General features: G+C 32.3%; 1 protein-coding gene across 1 annotated transcript; it reads left to right on the top strand.

Moving 5' to 3' along the window:
- Nucleotides 1-8688: 8688 nt before the first annotated feature.
- Nucleotides 8689-17426, top strand: LOC130646996 (extracellular calcium-sensing receptor-like). The gene is made up of 2 exons (XM_057452695.1): nt 8689-8893; nt 12348-17426. Exon 2 carries the CDS (start codon nt 12387-12389, stop codon nt 15300-15302), a length of 2916 nt encoding a protein of 971 aa, XP_057308678.1. The 5' UTR covers nt 8689-8893; nt 12348-12386; the 3' UTR covers nt 15303-17426.
- Nucleotides 17427-19336: the final 1910 nt, after the last annotated feature.

Genomic DNA, 19336 nt, shown 5'->3' with positions numbered 1-19336 from the left:
AATAGAATTTTAGTTGTCTGAAATATGTCGATGTACAAAATATATCTTTTAAAAATGTTTCTTTATTCTGTTGAAAGGGAAAGTGCAAAGCGATGTTTCCCGATTTTAAAGGCGTTTTGGTAAAAAGGTTTCTTTTTGGATTCTCCGCAAATTAGGCGCATGCGGGGTTAATAGCGCGTCAAATATAAATTCAACAGTCCAATACTATTTTTTTCTTTCGTAAAAAGCTGCCATCCTTAACATAATAAATAAGGTGTAATTAACATTTGTTTTCTTTAATTTATATATTATGTCCACCTCGACGCAATCAAGAAGCAATCTAATAATCACTTCAATAACGAAACATTTTGCAAAGAAGCCTTGAAGTTAACAGAAGATGCAACGATCAACGATGCAAGATGAAATATTCTGCCTAAACATTGTTAAATAGGGGTTTGTGTTTTGCTTGTGTCATCATTGAGAACCGTCATTTCTCTAATTTAACTTGTGCTCTAATTTTGTTTTTCTCGGTGCCACGAAAGTCGAATTTTTTTCTAAGTATAACTCCATGTGAAGCAGGGAGGCTTGACGAATATTGTTACAAAAAGGATGACAAGTGGTAGAGCAAAAAAACAAACACTAATGAATAAGAGAGGATAAGAGAAAAAAAATTATTCTGTTTTCCCTAATTTAGTTTTCCTTTAATTTTTAGCGCGAAACAAAATAAGGGAATAATTTATTTCCTCTAATTATTAGCGCGACACTTTAAAAAATAATTATATTTTAGGTTGCGCTTTATATTAAAAGGCTGAAATCTCAAATGCTTTTCCAACCGAAATATAGCACGAGAACCTCTAATATGGCAATTACAAAGTGCGGTGGTTTTATCCTGGATTAGGAGGCGATTACAATAAATTATCCTCCTTCCCAGCGCCTGTTGACTCTTTTTTGTTGTATCGCAGACTCGCTATAAAAGAGGACAACAGGCGCTGTAAACAAGGTTGACAATAAATGTAATCCTTCTTCGTGCAATGATCTCTCACTGACGTTCTTGTTGTGAACTTTGATTCTATTATTATTATTATTCGAATATTTACACAGGATATAGCCACTTCAGGGTTGGAAACATTGTTGTTAATGTGGGTCCTGGATTCTGAATGCATGCATTAGGTATACACCAACTAGCCTACTCAAATTTTCTCACATATGACATAGGTTGATCTGTAGCTGTGGTAAAGACACTTGCTAAACATGCCAGCGCTGTGGACCGAACCACGGACTTTGTGATTACGAAGCGAACGCCATGACCACAAGACCACGCGCCACTATTACTTGTACATGTTGTTCATGACGATTTAAATCAGCGCAAAATATCAAGGTTCATCAAAATGTTGTTGTTTTTTGTATTTGTCAAAAAGAGATGAAAGTATTTTCTAATATTACCTGAGTGATAAAGACATGGTTTAAAGGCGGGGTAATCTCGTTAAAATAAGAAATAAAACATGAAAAAATCTATCAAATAATCGTTGGCCCCGGCTTCCATTTTGCTAATTCTTGAATCTCTCCCTCGTTTGCGTTTATTCCAGCTATTATTATTATTATTATTATTATTATTATTATTATTATTATTATTATTATTATTATTATTATTATTATTATTATTATTATTATTATTATTATTATTATTATTATTATTATTATTATTATTATTATTATTATTATTATTATTATTATTATTATTATTATTATTATTATTATTATTATTATTATTATTATTATTATTATTATTATTATTATTATTATTGATTTCCGCCGGCGAAGGCGGAATCTTTATATCGCCTGGGAAGATAGAGAGAGAGATAGAAAGATAGAGACAGCCCAGAGCCTGGATGCCTAAACTTATCCAGGCTAAAGCTTAAATCCTCGTTTTGACAGATTTTTTTCTGAGAACGAGGCTAAATTGAGTTTTAAGCCAATAAGAATCCTAACGGTGCAACAAATTGTTTTATTATCCAATGAACATTATTTTATTTTAAAGTTTATAATCGAAAGTTAAAGTTCGTGCAGTGTAGCATAATGAAGATCGCCTTACAATGCGCCATCTTTGATGTTATTAACGTCATTTCCCTCTGTACAATTTTGCAAGCACGTAGACTAAAGCTAATTATTCATGAATTTTAATTTAGAGGAATTGTTGAGGCTGAATATTTTTGGTGAAAGATTTATAGCTATAAAATTGTGACAATGTGTCATAAAAGAAAAAAATAAGAATATGTAGTCTGAAAATAAACTTTCCTAACTGATTATGTAAAAAAAAAAATGTTATCACCTTTAAAGATATTTTCCTAGCTGTTTTTCAGAGAAAAAGAAAATAGATAAATTTTTAGCCTTGTCGTTGTTCTTATTTTGTTTTTATTGTTCATCAATTTTCAGGTTTATTATTTTTCTTTTAAAATTGTTCCTATAGTTTATGTAAGTTAAGTTAACTATGATTTACAGTTACAATAATAATCAAAAATTGAATTTTAAAATTTTAGAATATACAATGATTTTGTTCCCCCAGTACTTTTTCAGATTATTGCTAATGGCGGAAATCTTTAAGCCGCAGGGCTTCTTGTTATTATTCACGGCGTTTGTTCGTCTATTCACATGACTATATCTGGGTGGTGATAAGTAACAATATTTTACCTAATAATCCGGTTTTCATAGGATTAAATAAGTAAAACCATGCAACACGTAACGTATCTCCACCCAGATGTAAGAATCCGATCTTATTTCCTTTTATGTTGAGAATACAATTTTTTTTTAGTTTTTGCAGGAAAAATTATAATAGTTAAGGCTAATTGGGCTGTTTCTGTTGCAAGACAAAAAGTCAAGAGCTTCTTCTTTTAGCGCATGCGCAATTTAACAACGGGACTATTGGTTGAAAAAATTTTACTGCTAGAGAGCACCGAAAAAAAAATGAATTCATTCTGTTTTTGACGAGTTTGTTTTTTCTTCTAGCAACATATCGCCAATGATATTTAGTATTATGACTTTGCCTTACGTGCGTACTTTTTCGATAAACAAGAATTTAAAAAAACGTAGTTTAAGTACAAAATATGGCGAACACTGACTAATAAAATTCAAGATGTTTTCACAGAAGTTACCAGCACTTCAAACCATGTCTCTTGAAAGTACTTTCAAATTATGCGAATACAGTTTTTTCTTATGGATACAATCTCCCTGCAGTTTAGGATTTAGTATTTCAAATAATTCTTTTGTTTACAGCGTTTCGCGCGTTGGAAAATTGAAACGCAATGAGAATGGTGGCACTATTCGTGAATTAGGTACACGCGAGGCCGTCTTATTTCTTATCTCAGTTTTGATGTTTGCAATACTCAAACATTCCTCCTTGGTTTTCTTTACCACCTAAACTTATTCTCAGGACTTATGCTGACTCAGTTAACTACAAGATTGTACATCAATTTCCTTCTTTTCCCTAAAAAAGCGGAAACACCAATCTCGTTCCCAGGGGGATCTCTCCCCGGGGAACGAGATTGGTGCTGCGTACATAATAATTGCGGACGTGATTGGAAACATTTTTTTTTTAAGCTCTGAAACAGAGTATGCATCGTTCTCTCCAATTGAGAGGTTTTTATGCCCAAACAAAAATAAGTAGTTAATCCGAGTTTTTTTCTTTATTTTATATTTTTTTTGTTTCCACTACAAGTGTGGCAAGCTTTATGCTAAATAGACTGATGAATCAGTAACTTTGTAAATCTCATGTGTTTGTGTTTTACCTAACTAACTAGCTAGCCAGCTATTATGATTTCAAGAATTTTTTTCTTTAATATTTTTTCTTTACCAGTCAGGGAAATCCTCTTAATTAAGCTGTACAGCTTAATTTAGATGTCAGCTTAATTAGGATGTATGATACAGTCTAATTAGGCATTTTACAGCTTAGTTAAGATGTACAAAACTTTGATCGTCTAAAACACACATTTAACTGAATTTTTTTCGTAGCACCCCAGAGATCCGCTAAATTTGAAGTTTTAAAAATATCTGCTTAAATAGTATGTATCACGTGACGTGACATCCCAACTAGGATGCAGTACAGCTTAAATGGACTATCGCTAACAATGAACCATTGTTTATAGTCCATATCTTTTGAACCTGGGGTGCTGGAAATACTGTTCTTCTTTTATAATACAGTGGTCAAACTAACGATGAAAAAGCTGCAGCGGTGATTCTGCTAAAATTTACCTTTTTTGAGAAATCAGGGAAAAACATTTTTTTACCTCCTAATTTAGATGTATGTCACCTAATTAAGCTGTATAATACAGCTTATTTAGGAGATCTCCAAACTAAGCTATACAGCTTAATTAAGAGGATTTCCCTGGCTGTTTACTTTTAACAAGTGCACATATTTTTGACTCGCCAAACTATAAAAAAGTGTTTATACACATTTTAGTTTCTCCCGCCAGCTATAAACTGACTGGAAACTATAATAAACATCAGGTAAACTATATGTTTAGCTAGCTACCATCATAACTTTTTGTGATCTTCCAGGATCTTTTTGCTGACATCAGCTATCAGTTATCAGCAAAATTTAAGAAATCTTAGCTAGCTATTTCTTGTTAACCATTTGCCTAACCAACATGATCCCCTCTATATATACAGGCGCTTGCTAACTACCCTAAGTTGTTTTTGCAAGGTTTAAAAATACTTTTCACGAATTTACTTTCTCCAAATTTTAAGCCTTTATTTGAACTTGCTCATATCACGCAGGGCTGACCATTATTATTATAACTACAAAGACGAATGAATTAAATTAGGATAGTAATAAAGTAGCCACTATAGAAAAAAATGACTTCGAAAGGCTTGTGAGTGGGAGCCAGCAGTAACCAACAGTATTTTGAAGTAACCACCAGAGAACTTTTTTTAAATAATCATTAAAGAAGCAGCAGTAAAAAATTGATTTTACTCTAGATAAGGCAGCAATGCTGTTTCCAAGCTGTGATTTTTATGCACAACAATTTATGACTTTAAACTAACAAACATGCTTAAAAAAGGGCACCAATGTTTAAAAAATTATTGACAATTCATGAATTGTGTATGATTATGGGTCAAGACAATATGAATCAACTGAACCGATTTTTGTTGACTTTGCGTTTACTCTTCGCTTTTTGCTATAGGCACAATGCCATGTAATAGAATAATTGAATTTTGTAAACTTTTATGTGATGTGTTGTCAACTGTTGATTTTTAACATTTAATGTCAATTTTTGGCAGGATGACTGAATGCAATAGACTAAAAAGCCAATGATAACCAACTTTACTATATATTTGACTTTATTATATTATACTTCATATATATACGATATAATTACACTTTGAGTTTTTATTCTTACGATTAAACATTTTTCTTGTTAAAGAAATTATGTGTTTTTTCTTATAATATATTTTTTGCTATATCCTATGTGAAAAATAAGAGTAAGTTACACGGGAAGGAAAATCTGTGAAAAATAATTCCCCATTCTTTTTTTCTGCAATTAATTAAAAGCTCTGCAATACTTTTAAAGATTTTATTTTGAATTAGGAAAGAAAAGTTAAAAGATTTTTGACAATATATTTAAAGTCATGGCAACTTCAGGATTGGATCGATTTTTTAACTTTTTTAAAAAAATTAATAAATATATTTATTCATTAAAAATAATTACAATGTAATTAAAATATAAATAGACGAAGGTTAAATAAAATGAAAATTGATAAAGATAGAACAGTATAGAGTAAAACTTCATTTTAATGATTCTTTTACTGACTATGTATATTTAGAATTCTTTTTGAAAAAATTGACTTATATGGTCATTACTCCACCATCTCAATTCTTTTTATCAGTCTAAGCACAGTGTTCCCTTTAAGTAAAGTTTTTTATATTTGATGTCTGGTATAACTTTAACAGTAACAAGTTCTGACTGAAAAAATCGATTTATACAGTCAGCAGTTTGTGGCGCCGTAGATTTTTATAGCTCTCGCACTCTGTGTGTGAGACCAGGGTTCGATTTCTTTTAACGGTGATTCAACATGGGTAAGGGGATGTTACCATAGCCCCGGGTTAAGCCAAGCCATGTGAGGGAAATTGGGGAGATGGCACAGGCATGATAGACAGGGTATATCCCTCGATATTTGTGAGGCTAGTCATGTAAAATATGCACATCTATCTATCATCTAGTACTGTACCAACCGTCTTTTAATTAATCCAGTTATAACTTCATGTTTGTTTACTGTCATCTAACACTGAACAAATTTGTTACCTTTCCTATTCAATCCCGTTTACGTGATGATGGCACGTCTGTGATGTAGTATGTGAAGATTCTACAAGGACAAAAGTAGATAAAAAATTAGGATTGACAACAATAACGAGGGTTACACATTAGAAACATCTGCTGATTTTGCTATTTTTCTTCTGTCACTTATTTAATATAAAATACAATTATTGTGGGAAATTTTACCTTACTCATTATATGCTACATTCTTACCAAATTATTATTTAACTAGTCGATAAAGCCCATAGAGAAATCCACTTAGGCAGAAAGACAATATAAAAATAGGTTGTTTTATAATCTTGGCTATATATTTGTTGCCTGTAATGTGTAAAGGTTAAAACGCTGATTAAAAATGAACGCCTAAAGTGATAAAGGTTTTAAAAATATTATTGACCTCAGCAATGGCTCGTCAAAAACGAAATTTTTTTTTAAAAATTGGTATACCTATTGCCTTCATCGTATAGATCTTGAAACGCTAATCAAGAAAATGTATAGGATCATGTAATTTTGACAAACGGTTGCAGAGATATTGGGGTTTGAAGGTTTTTTGATGACGTCATTAACCCATCACTTCCGAAATGGATATGGGGACCAGGTTTGGGAAAATTACTAAATTGGTCCTAGGTGGTCCCTAGTTACCTACGCTGTGAAAAATCATTGATGTCACCACCTCGTTTCCAAGTTATTTGGCTTCATAGTTTTAGGTGCACTGTAATGGCTTTATTAATTTAATATAGGATATTGATGTTAAAGTGGTGTTATTGTCATTGCGCAATAATGTCAGAAAATTTTACATATTAGACATGCATTTTTCAACCACATTAAAAAAAATGAACACATTCACCTTGTCTGTTACAGACACACAGATACACTCTCTTATTATTATAGAAGATTTAATTTTGTATTAAGTAACATAATAAATCACATTTTTGCGGAGTATGGAATAATACAATACTTTATACATTTGTGATTGAGAATATCCTCTTTTTTTCACACTTCAGAACTAAAATTTGTACTTACTGAAAGTTTGACTTCCTATACTAGTCACTAATGGACACTTATTTGAGGTGTATGTTTATTTGATGCTCCATTGCCAGGTTCAGGGAAAAATTATTTGCAGTACTGTTAGCATAGAAAAAATCAGAATTTTGCACAATGCTTTTTTTCTTAGTCAAAAAACTCGGGAAATCTAAGAAGAAATGAAAAAGTTTTAAAAGGACTTTACAATGATGGCTATTTATTAATATTTTTGCAGAAGTTAGTTTTCCAATTTTCCTAAGTATGTAAAAATAAGTTACACAAACAATCATTTTGCAAAAGTTTCTTTCACAAATAATTTAGTCCCTAACGTAGCTAGTTTACCCCCAATTTTAATGCAGTAAATAATTTTTGTGCAACATTAAATTCTTTATAATTTTGCTTTGTTATCCATTTTTATTGATAAACTGGTTGAAGAGCTGAAAGTGAAAGCAACTTTGGGGAAAACCTAAATTCTTTTTAATACAGGGTACTAAGTAATATGAATGAAGCTTTTTCATGGACCAACAACTATTCTACATTATAATGTGCAACTTTTTACCGTTGAACCTAAGAAGGTAGCCAGGGGGGACTAGACATACAAACACAGTACATAGCACTTTTTCTTTAAATAGGGAAATAACTTTGTATCTAAAACACTAAAAAACAATGATTCTGTTGTTTGGCTTGTATTTTAAAAGTCTTTTATCACTGTCCTGTTTAAATTCTTCCAATGAAACAAAATGATATATACAGGTAAGGTTCTTGCAAAAGATGTAGTCCTTAGTGGGCAAATTGTTTACACCTGATGGCTTCAATAATAAAATAGTAATCACAAGGCATTTATATGGACTTTACTTGTCAATGTAGACAAGTTATTATGTGATTTTAATTTGAAGACATAAAAAATTTTAAAAATTAATGCAAGGCCATAATGGCCATTCTTTTAACAGCCACGATTTTGTTGTACTTGAAATTTCTCAATTTTAAGGTTGTATTGATTTTCTTAAAAGTACTTGTTTTATTTTCAAAGAAACATTGGTTGGTACAGCAGCGCCTGTGAAATAGATACTGTTGGAGGTTATTATATCAGATAGCAAAGCGTGTTCACATACTGAAATAACTTGATGAATTATTTAGACCAAGGGGATTTTTTTATATAATTTTTTTATTAATATTAATGAAATGATTGAAACGCTATGTATGTGTGTATTCTTTTTTATAGCAAAAATTTTTTTCTTAAAGCTAGCTTTTTGTTTGGTTTCTTTCAAAATAAAGCAGGTGTTTTGTTTTTGCTTTATGAATCGAAACTGTATTTTTCATTTTGGCTTTTTTTTATCAGATTGTTCACATATTTGTTTTCTTATATCAAGTTTACCGATGCTAATAAGTTATGATGTTATATTAAAAACATAACATGAAGCATGAAGAGCATTACAGGTGGAGAGTGTGCAGTTAAAATTATCAAAATGTACTTTGGTGTATTGAATAAATGGATGGGGAAGATGATGCTGTTTTAAAATTGATTACAAGCAAAGTGAATTGGTTGCTGTCTTTAGGTAGAGAAAAAAGCAAAAATCAACAATCAGGTCAGAAAAGATTACTCAGTTCTCAGCTCTGACGTATATAATTACATTTGTGATGGATGACTGTCGAATTTTTTTTCGTTGCAGGATTTGTTTTGCAGGGTTCTGTTCAAATCTGTGCTTAGTAATCAATAGAAAATATTTATTTCTGCCAGGTTAGAAAATGAATTTTTGGTTATCTCTTTAAATTTATATATTTCTGGGTTTTACAAAATGTGCAGAATCTTTCATGACGTTTCTCCTTACTTTAAAATGTTTTTTTTAAATTAAATAATAATATATGATAACATTTCAAGGCATCTCAAGGAAAGGAAAAAATATGAAAACTCTTTCACTTGCTAACAACCCTTTCTTTCAATTGATGTTGTGTTTTGCATTTACAATGACTTCTACCATGGAACATAATTTTTAATCCTTTTAGTGACATATTTGCTGAGTATTACAAGATTTTATAAAAACGTTAAAAAGTGGAGGTTACCTAAAGAATATGAAAAAAAATATTTTATTTTTTTGTGCAGTAACAAATGACAAGGCTACCTTTTTAAAACTGTCTTCTATGATTTCTTTTGAGCATATCAATTTTATACTTATTTTTATACAGATACTGGCAACATTTTTATGTTACTTAATACTATGGATACATTTGTGATTTTCTTATAAGAGAATTTAACTTATAAGTGTTAATTAGTGTTAAGTTTGAAGAAATCAAACGTAGATAAAGTGTCTATTTTTCCTGAAGTGATAGGGTGGTTGACAGTAAAACCATATTTTTTAAAGAATTACTATGGTAAAAAAATAATGCTTGGCCAAACGATGGGTAACAAATATGCGATACATTTAATACAGAATCACTACAGAAAATAACACCTTTGATGATCCTGCTTGCACCTTTCTTTCTAAACTGTGAACATATTTTCAATTCATACTGATAATTAGGAACCTTTTTTTATAAACATTGTTTGACATTAAAGAGAAAATAGCCGCAATTTTTTTACATGTATAACATGAAGTGAGATTTTAAGAATCTATCCATGTATTTACATCTAATTATATTATACTAGCCGGTAGTCCCGTGGAGAAAATCCACGGGGTCGCCCGTCCTTTAGATGTCGCTTATTTTGTGTTCCCGTAGCACAATGTTTTTTTCGCGCACAGACAAACAGGCGGAATACGGCTGTTATTAAAGAGATACATTTAATTATACTATTTACATTTATCTATATACTATATACGTTTAACTAATACTATATACTTTCAACTATACTATATGCTCATTAAACTATAACTATACTGTATACGTTTATCTATACTATACGTTTAACTGCACTATACTACACACATTTAACTATATATCCGTTTAACTATATTGTATACGTTTATCTATACTATACGTTTAACTCTACTATACTATACACATTTAACTATATATCCGTTTCACTATATTGTATACGTTTAACTGTACTATATACATTTAACTATATTGTATACGTTTAACTATACTATATACATTTAACTATACGATATCCGTTTAATTATACCATATTAAATTTACTATGAACGTTAAGTTTCCCCATATACAGTCAAGTATACTATCTCCGTTTAACTATATTATATACGTTTTAATATGTGATGTATATTTATTATATACGTTTACGTTGCACTGAGCTATTTAAAATTTCAATAGAGTACTAGTGAGGTGAATTAGTCAGTATTGTGAATTAGTCAGTATTTATATCTATATACTATTCTAGAAAAGTTAATTCGTAGGTGTTGATTTATGAGGTCAATGACGTCTCTTATTTTTTATAGTAGGTGTGGAAGAAGCACTTCAACGATTTTAACGAATTTAATCTTCTAAATTATTTTTTTGTGCTGCTCTTAAAAATATCTTGGTTAAACTGCTTTCTAAATGGTGCCGATTATATGTACCACCCGCTGTCAAATTATGTGCCACCCACCGTCAAATTATGTGCAACCCGCTGTAAAATCACGCTCATATTGTAATTAAAATTAATTTTCCTGCTTTTGACATTTGACTTATTTATCAAACGTAATGATTCGTAGTTACGTGATATTAAAACAGTTTTGTTAGTGATGCTGTGAGAATTGAAATTTGTGGTGGTTATAAAATATTATTCTGCTGCATCTTATATTTATTCAAGTTGTTTTATACACGCGTCCTGTGTTTGGTAAAGACATAGGTATTTGAGTTTCATGGTGGCTGACTTTTTTGTTTGTTTTATAATGTTATGATTGTTTATATTAGTTTAGTCGGGAAGTTTTGAGATCCTCTATTCTGAAATTGCATGTTCTTGATAACATAATTTTCACTTCTTTTTTTTTTCTGTTTTTAACACTATTTTCTTTTCTAATTAATTTAGACCTATATATAATAGATTATGTGAATTTCAACTTAATCTTTTTTGTCTTTAAACGGTATAAATTAAGAGAAAGTCATCAAATTCCTTCTTTTTTTCGCGAAATTTAATTCTTGCGAAATAAAGTTCTCTAACTTGGTCAAAATTAATTTTCGCGAAAATTAGTGCCTGCTAAAATTATTCCATTCAAGTATGTTCGTTTGACGGTACGTCAAACTCCTTTGCAGGCCTCCCACATCTATATATCAAATCAAGTACATATATAATTGACGAAATTAGGGAGGAAATACATAATTCACAATTCACATAATACATCTCTAGGTTTCTTATAATTCAAACATTTTGTCTTGAATGTTACCATATCAAATATTTCTTTTGATCACTCTTTCAGATTAAAGTTTTGGTTTGTTGAACTCGCTGCAATTGTTATTATTTTTACATTACTATTGTTTCTCTTTATATGTGTGTTTACTAAGCATAAATAACTAGTTAGCTGTATGCCTGGCTAAGTTTCCTCCAGTTTAACTATACTTAACTGGGTGTCTTAGCTACTGTAGCTAATGTTGGCCTTCGCTCCATCAAGCTCCACAGCTAACCTATGAGTTAAATTATTATTTCTCGTCTATTTTGATAGCTACCTTAGTAGTCAAACACGTCGGATTATGATGTAACAAGCTACAAAATATTTCGAAGACATTGAACTTTTAGGATAGTGTTTTTCACATTTCCATTGAACCTTTTTAACCATATTATTTTCTTTCCATGAAAATTTATGTCAATAATACATTTAGATTTCTTTTGAATTTTAAGTTTCTGTTGCATTTTTATTATTTATTAGAATTTTTATTGTCGACTATAGCGTTTCGTTCTTTGTTGTGTTATTGTTGGTATAACATCATATATTTATAAAGTTGCCATATAATTTAGAATAATTGGCGTGGGAGACCTACTGGCGTTAAATGTGTTACTTTCATTATATTTGCATATTATGTGTTTTTTTTTATATTTTTTATTTTATCGTTTATTTTATATGTTCATCTATTCATTCATTCATTTTCTTGTTTATTTGTTTCGTTTAGATGAAGTAAAACCAACTGAAAACTGAAATATTATTCATTATGTGTTCCCTTCAAACATTCATTCTTATGCTTACCAGTGTTGGTATTACTGCTCTAAATTGTCCAGATGTTAGAGTATCTGAACATAGCAAGAAAAGTGGTACAAAATGGCGTTTAACAAGCATTCTTAGTGGTAATTACACTATACAGGGTTTGATAACGCTAACTACACCCGAATCTGATTGTTCCTTTGTGTCGCGCGATGGTCTCGTACGTTCGTATGCAGTCAAATATGCAATTGACAAAGCCAATAAGGACAAGAATATGACACGTTGGGCAACGCTAGGCTTGCAATTGGACGATGTCTGCAGGAGTCTACCAGTGACGATGGCAAGAGGCATTGAGGTTGTGTCCTTACATCGTAAGAATTCTGTTTGTCGGGCAGATTTCTTGAAATGTGATGGGGATGTCAAGAAAGAGGACGTGAAAAAAGCAACAGCAGTAATTGGTACTCAGATGAGTTTTACCACCATCCCTCTTGCAAGCTTGATGTCTTTGTATTATATCCCTCAAGTAAGTTATGCTGCTTCCAGTCGATTGTTAAGCAAAAAAGAGCTCTATAAGTCATTCTTTAGAACAATCCCATCAGATACGAATCAGATATCCGTTATGTTGGATATTTTTGCCAGATTTAATTGGAACTATGTGTTTGCCATTGGCTCAGACGATGATTATGGAAAACTTGGAGTTTCTGATCTAAAGCGTGAGGCCTTAAATAGAAATGTATGTATATCACATGACGAATACATACCATACCAGTCTCAGAAAACAAAACAAAGTGTGGTGGATGTTGTAAAGAAAATCAAGGCAGCTTCAAAGGCAAAGGTTGTTGTTTTGTTTTGTTACGTGGATGGTTTGGGTGACTACATACTAGAAGAGGCAGCTAAGCAAGGAGTTGACCGGGTATGGCTTTCCAGCGAAGCATGGAACCCTGGTGCTACTAATTTAAACATCACTTTGCAAAATCAGACCAGGGGTCTCTTATCAGTATCGTTAAAAACATATAAATTAAAACATTTAGTTGAATACATGGAAGAGCAGATAAAGAATGATTGGACCTGCAACATGTGGTTAAAGAATTATTTGAAAAACAGCGAGTTTAGATGTGAACCCACTGGAATATCAGCGGATAAAACCATGTTGACAGGAAATAATTGCAATGTGAGCATAAGCCACGTTGTTGATACATTAAGTGTGATGCCAGGGAAGATGAACAATCTAATCGACTCAGTGACTGCAGTGACTGTTGCTGTCAAAAGACTCTTACAAAAACTCTGCAGTGACAATAACACAACGTGCAACAATCTTGAGTTTGCAGAAAAAGAAATGCGGCAACTTACCGCTGAGATGTTCAATGTTTCTTTTGTGAACGACCAAAACTTGACAGTTTCTTTCAACGACGCCGGGGATCCAAAATTTTCCTTCTATACTATTGAGAATTTACAAGTAGTTAACGGTTCCTACATGTTTGTTCCTGTTGGTAACTGGAGTGAGCAGGAAGAATCAGGTAGTCGTTTGAAACTTGACCTGGCTAAAATTAAATGGCCTTACTGGTTTGAAAACAAACCTGTAAAGGAGAAACCATATCCGCTTTCGCGTTGTAGTAGAAACTGTGTACCAGGAGAAGCTGTCGTTGGTCGCACTGGCTGTTGCTGGGCGTGCCGGAAATGCATGGAAAACAATCACAGTTCTACGCCTATGGCAGTAGCCTGCGTATCATGTGGTAAGTATCACCACACTGATCCCAAAAACACGAGATGTATTCTGACACCGATCTTATGGTTGGAGATATCTGACCCTGCTGGGATGTCCATCACTATTATCAGTTCCATTGGAATGATCGTTATGATCTCGGCCTGTATAATTTTGCTCAAGTTTCGAAATCTCGTCACCCCTAACGATCCGGCGCCGCATTTGATCACGATGTCATGCGTATTGCTGATCCTTACATTTGTGTACGGTCCATTGCACATAACTGAACCAACGCATGAACTTTGCCAAACTCGAAATTCCATATTCTTCTTGTTACTGATGATGTATTCTGCAATTTTGCTGATTAAATCTAAATTCATGACTAAATATTTGCAAAAACATGCTGAAAAGTCGTTTAAAGGTAACCTTCTGTCAGCGCAATTGATGTTCCTGGCCATATTGTTCCTTCTTGAGTTAGTGTCTGTTATTGCTTGGTTGTATATTGATAAAGTGCAAGTGCAAGAGTTTCGCCAAGCAGGTGTTCATGAAATTTGGAAACAATGTGAAGTATCATTCACGGCTGCCAGGTTGGTTTCCACCTTCATACCGTGCATCGTGTTGATCATAGCTACCTTCTGCGCCTTCCGTGAAAGAAACCTGGAGCATTCGTTTTACGAGCCCAAATTCCTGAGTTTCACTTGCATTGCTTTGTGTATTATCATTGTCGCTTTTTTGCCAACTTTTAAATACGTTGTTGGCATCTACAAAGCTATTGTGATGGCATTCACCATGGATGTATTCGGTTATACTTTTATGGCGTGTTTGGTTTTACCAAAGGTTTATGTTGCGGTGATGCGCCACAGGCGTGGAATCAGCGAATATCCGATGAAACCAGGCACAGCCAGCAAAAAGAAAGAAGAGGAAGATGTCGTACGAACGAAGAGCATGCCAACATCAACGAATGAGAGAACGGAATCTAGTATGATGGACGCGTCAACCGTGACTAAACAACACTCTAATTCTACCGTGTCCATAGAACCGACTAAAAGAGAGCGACCAGACGACATCGTAGAGGACGAGACAGACCACCCGAAAATCAATGGATACAACAATGCAACATACGAACCTGCGAATGAAGCTGAGTTGGAAGACGGTGACGTCATAATACGAGAGGAAAAGCCTCCCCCGTATGACAGCTTACGATATGAGAACACAAAGATGTAAGCACGAAAAAGCTAGTTATAAGGAGGGCGATATTAAAAGTTTACGCTATAAAACTTGTACTGCGAGTATTTGTTTTGTCAATAGAGAAAATTAAAAGCAATTTCTGCACCTATAAGAGAGAGAGAGAATGCGACTGATATATTTATACATAATTATACGCTTTTTTATAAGCAACGCTAAGGTGAAGTTTTAGTAGCTGCCAGGCAACACCCTTAGTTTTTTACATTAAAAGCATTTAATTCTATGTATTCTTCATACAGTAAACTATCGATATAACAAAACCCCGTTAGAGTGAACTCTTGATTTAACGAACCAAATTTCTTATCCCCGAACTCATAACACCTTGATTCGGCAATGTTTTCAAAGTTTTGGGCATCACCGGTATCAATATAATGTTTCACAAACAAAACAGTGCAATGTTATCCAAATCGAACAGTAGGACATGCAGTAGAATAAAAACAAATTTTGAATTTCAGACATAGTCCTGTCAATAACATTCTCATCAGCCATATTTTCTTATGGGAAATGCTTACGCAATGAAACAAGTGTTAAAACCACTCTCTCATAGATGATTTGCTATGTTTATGAAGACGTTGCGTTGTGTATTGTAAAAAAAAATATTTAAAAATGCTGCTTTGATTCGAATTTGTTTTGATTTTGAATTTTTTATATTTCCGTATAACGAACTCTCGACATAAAGAACTTTTCTTCAATTTCCTTTGCTATTCGCAAGACCGAGAGTTTACTGTATTCTATATCCATATAAGCGTCTTTTACACTGTGAATGTAAGCAAAGCCTTGTCCTGTAGTCACCTACAAGACGCTGACCTAAATAAAGCGTTGCCTATAGAAATAGTGTTTAATTAATACACACCAAAGACTCTTGTATATGCACATGCAAAACATAATGTGTACAATTTTTTATTCAGTTATATTATATACTTTTATCTAGCTATATTATATAGTGTAAGGGAAGAAAGTGTTTACAGAAGAAACCTTTGTGGTTTTTGAGGTTTTAAAAGTTTTACTCGCAAAATTTTAAATTAGAAATTGTCGCTGAAATTCATGAAAGTTAATCGGAATGTAATGAATAAAATTTTGTAGCACCGCAAAAGTTTTTTTTCGCGAAAATAGTCAAAATTTTGCGCTAAACTGAAGGGCTTAAGTTTAAAATATAGCAAAGGTCATTTCAAGGGAAAGTGTTTAACTGCACCAGATAATTACATTTAATAAAAGATTGTCGTCTTCAATAAGTATAATAATTTTGCGATTCAATAATTTTTGTTTCCACTTGTTCCAAAAAGTGCAGTTTTACGAGCAGGCATTAAACAAACGCCCGCGTTAAAAACATATCTCTCAAGTATTTATTAGTTTTATGTGATATGTTTTTAGCCTTTCAGTTTAGTGTTTTAACATTTTAATTACATGTTTTAGGAGCTAGTTGTCGATGTCATAATTTTGCAGTAAAACTTGAGATTTTTTAACAAAAACGTTAAAAAAATTGGAATAACTTTCCAACCTCTTTTCACATGAAGTCAACTTTTTGACATGAGGTAAGCTCTTAGAAGGTTAGTGTTTGTGTTATTGGCAACGTTAGCAAACAATCATTCTACAATGCTGTAATATAATTTTGGAGGGGAACTGCAGGTTATAATTTCAACGCTAAGTTTTCTTTTGGGTTTTTAACCTCCACAAGAAAAAAATAAAGTTAAAGACAGAATATTTTTTATCAACTTTGACAAGTGCTATTTTTGTAAATAAAAAAAAAATCATCAGACAGAAAATAAATAAAAATTCCGAAAATGTATAAAAAAAGGATTCGTAGTGCTTATCAACTAAAATAATTTCAATATTAATACTAATTTATGCTTATTATATGCAAATTTAACTAATTATTAGTGAATTATGCAAATTATTTGCCGGGTAATTACAAATATTGGTTTTTTGAAACGTGTGTGCTTATTTTTATTAGTCATCTGTTATTTTTATTTTTTAACTTGTATCTATATATTTACTCTAAGCTAATAGTTACTTAATATTTCTTTTATTAATTTATATTTCTAGGTTGTACATATTTGAAATATGTTGTAAGTAAACGGGGTGAAAAAATTCGTTATTATTCCATGTGCTTTCGTTGTTTAACTATTAAAACGACCTATACTAATGAAGAATTGACCCCTTTCTTGCCCCACTTTATATTCAGGTAAACCATGTAGGGGATACCTTTGTGCGAAAGCTTCTGCTCAAAAACAAAGAGTTTTGGCATTGATATAAAAAATAGAAACCCTACCAAACAAAAACGCGCCTGTTTTTAAAGGCATTCTCCATATTTCTTTATGAAAGTCTGTTAAAAATAGCCTTAATGATTACGAGAAATTAAACGAAATCTGTTTCAGTCATTTCTATCTCTATAATAACAGCCGTCGAAATACGATATATTAAGGACGGGCGACCCGTGGAGTATCTCTGTAATAATACCCCTGTTTTGTCTGTGGACAAAATAGTATCACAGTATAATAGACGCGATCTTATAGTGGTGCTACAGACTTACGAAGTGCGATAAGAATTTACCATGGGCTGCCAACTAGTCTTATACAGTATTGCCACTCCTCCTCAAGTCTTCTCAAAACTTCTCAAATTCTCCTCCAAAAGTACTTTTGGTAAAAATCTCCTTAAATTCTCGTTTTGCAAATTTGAAATGCCAGGTTAAGCAACAAGCAATGTGTGACCCATAATTGAACGCTTGGCGGAGCTTTTAATAAAAACCGCAAACTGTGCGACACATCCAGGTGGAGAGCGCTTTGTACAGATATGCAGTACGTCGTAAACCGATCGCAATCGTCAATGATAAAAGGATACGTAAAGTTGATTAAGTGTTTCAGCGTAATTTATTCAATTGTTACACATCAAGTATAGTTTTATAACGAGCAATTTTTTAATGGGAATTTTTATTTTACACAGAAACATACCATATTATTGCTTATCAAGCCAGTTGAGTCAACAAAGATGACTTTAAAATGCTTTTTGGAGGTATTAATTACTTTCTTCGCAAGACTATTTATTATAGCATTTTTAACAAATACAGTCCATCGTGTTGTTTTGTTTCCTCATCAAATCAAACTTTCCATTATACTGTATGTCATGTATTATATTTCGCAAACCGTAGCTTAAACATATCATAAAGTAGAAAATCAAAAAAAATTTATTCATTAACAGGTTGTCTATATAAGTACCTTAACCTTCAGGGTGGTCTAGTTATCACACGATGTTATTTAGAATGCGCGATGATAGGGAAACACATCAATGACGGAGATCTTTCTTGAGCCGTTTCGTAGCCCCTTTAAACACCAGTTACACAAAACTTACGGAATGAAAACCAAGCTTAAGTACAGATAAGGCCCACCACATATTTCTGCATTTCCTAGACGAAGACAAAAAAGTACTTTTATAAAAAAGTGGGGAAAAAATGACATCCATCCTCAGTCAAAATTTAGACATTCTTGCTAAAAAACGGTATATTATTTAAAAACAGGTAAAAAAGAGTTTTTCAGATTTGTTTATTCTAAATTCTTTATGCATACCTGCTCGTTGCAAACTTAACAACTTTCTTCCAACATCCAACAACATTCTTTCGAATTTTAATCACTTTTAATTGGTCATTTGTTGTCTGTTTGTTTATTTCCCGCCTTTTTTTAGCTTTTAGATGAAATCGACATAATCTAGAAAGGAAATTGACATACTTTTCAAAAAAACTGTAGCAACATAGATACACGACTAGAAAACAGATCGCATACTTGTTAGACGTGGAATAAGAAAAAGTATTTATTATTGCTGAAAAAAATTATATCTTGTATTGAATCTTCATTATCTTGAACGGCCAATGTCCGCTTTATAGAGACGAACAGAGTTTCAGGCAAAATTTTGATCGTAAGCTTCACTTTGCGAGGATTTTAATCAAGAGAATGTTACTTGGACATAAAGCATTATTTTAATGAATTGGCAGAAAAACAAAATAAATGGTAATATGAATAAAA

The sequence above is a fragment of the Hydractinia symbiolongicarpus genome, chromosome 6 (assembly GCF_029227915.1).
Source record: "Hydractinia symbiolongicarpus strain clone_291-10 chromosome 6, HSymV2.1, whole genome shotgun sequence".
Classification (NCBI taxonomy): Eukaryota; Metazoa; Cnidaria; class Hydrozoa; order Anthoathecata; family Hydractiniidae; genus Hydractinia; species Hydractinia symbiolongicarpus.
This window is presented reverse-complemented; position numbering and strand designations above follow the sequence as displayed.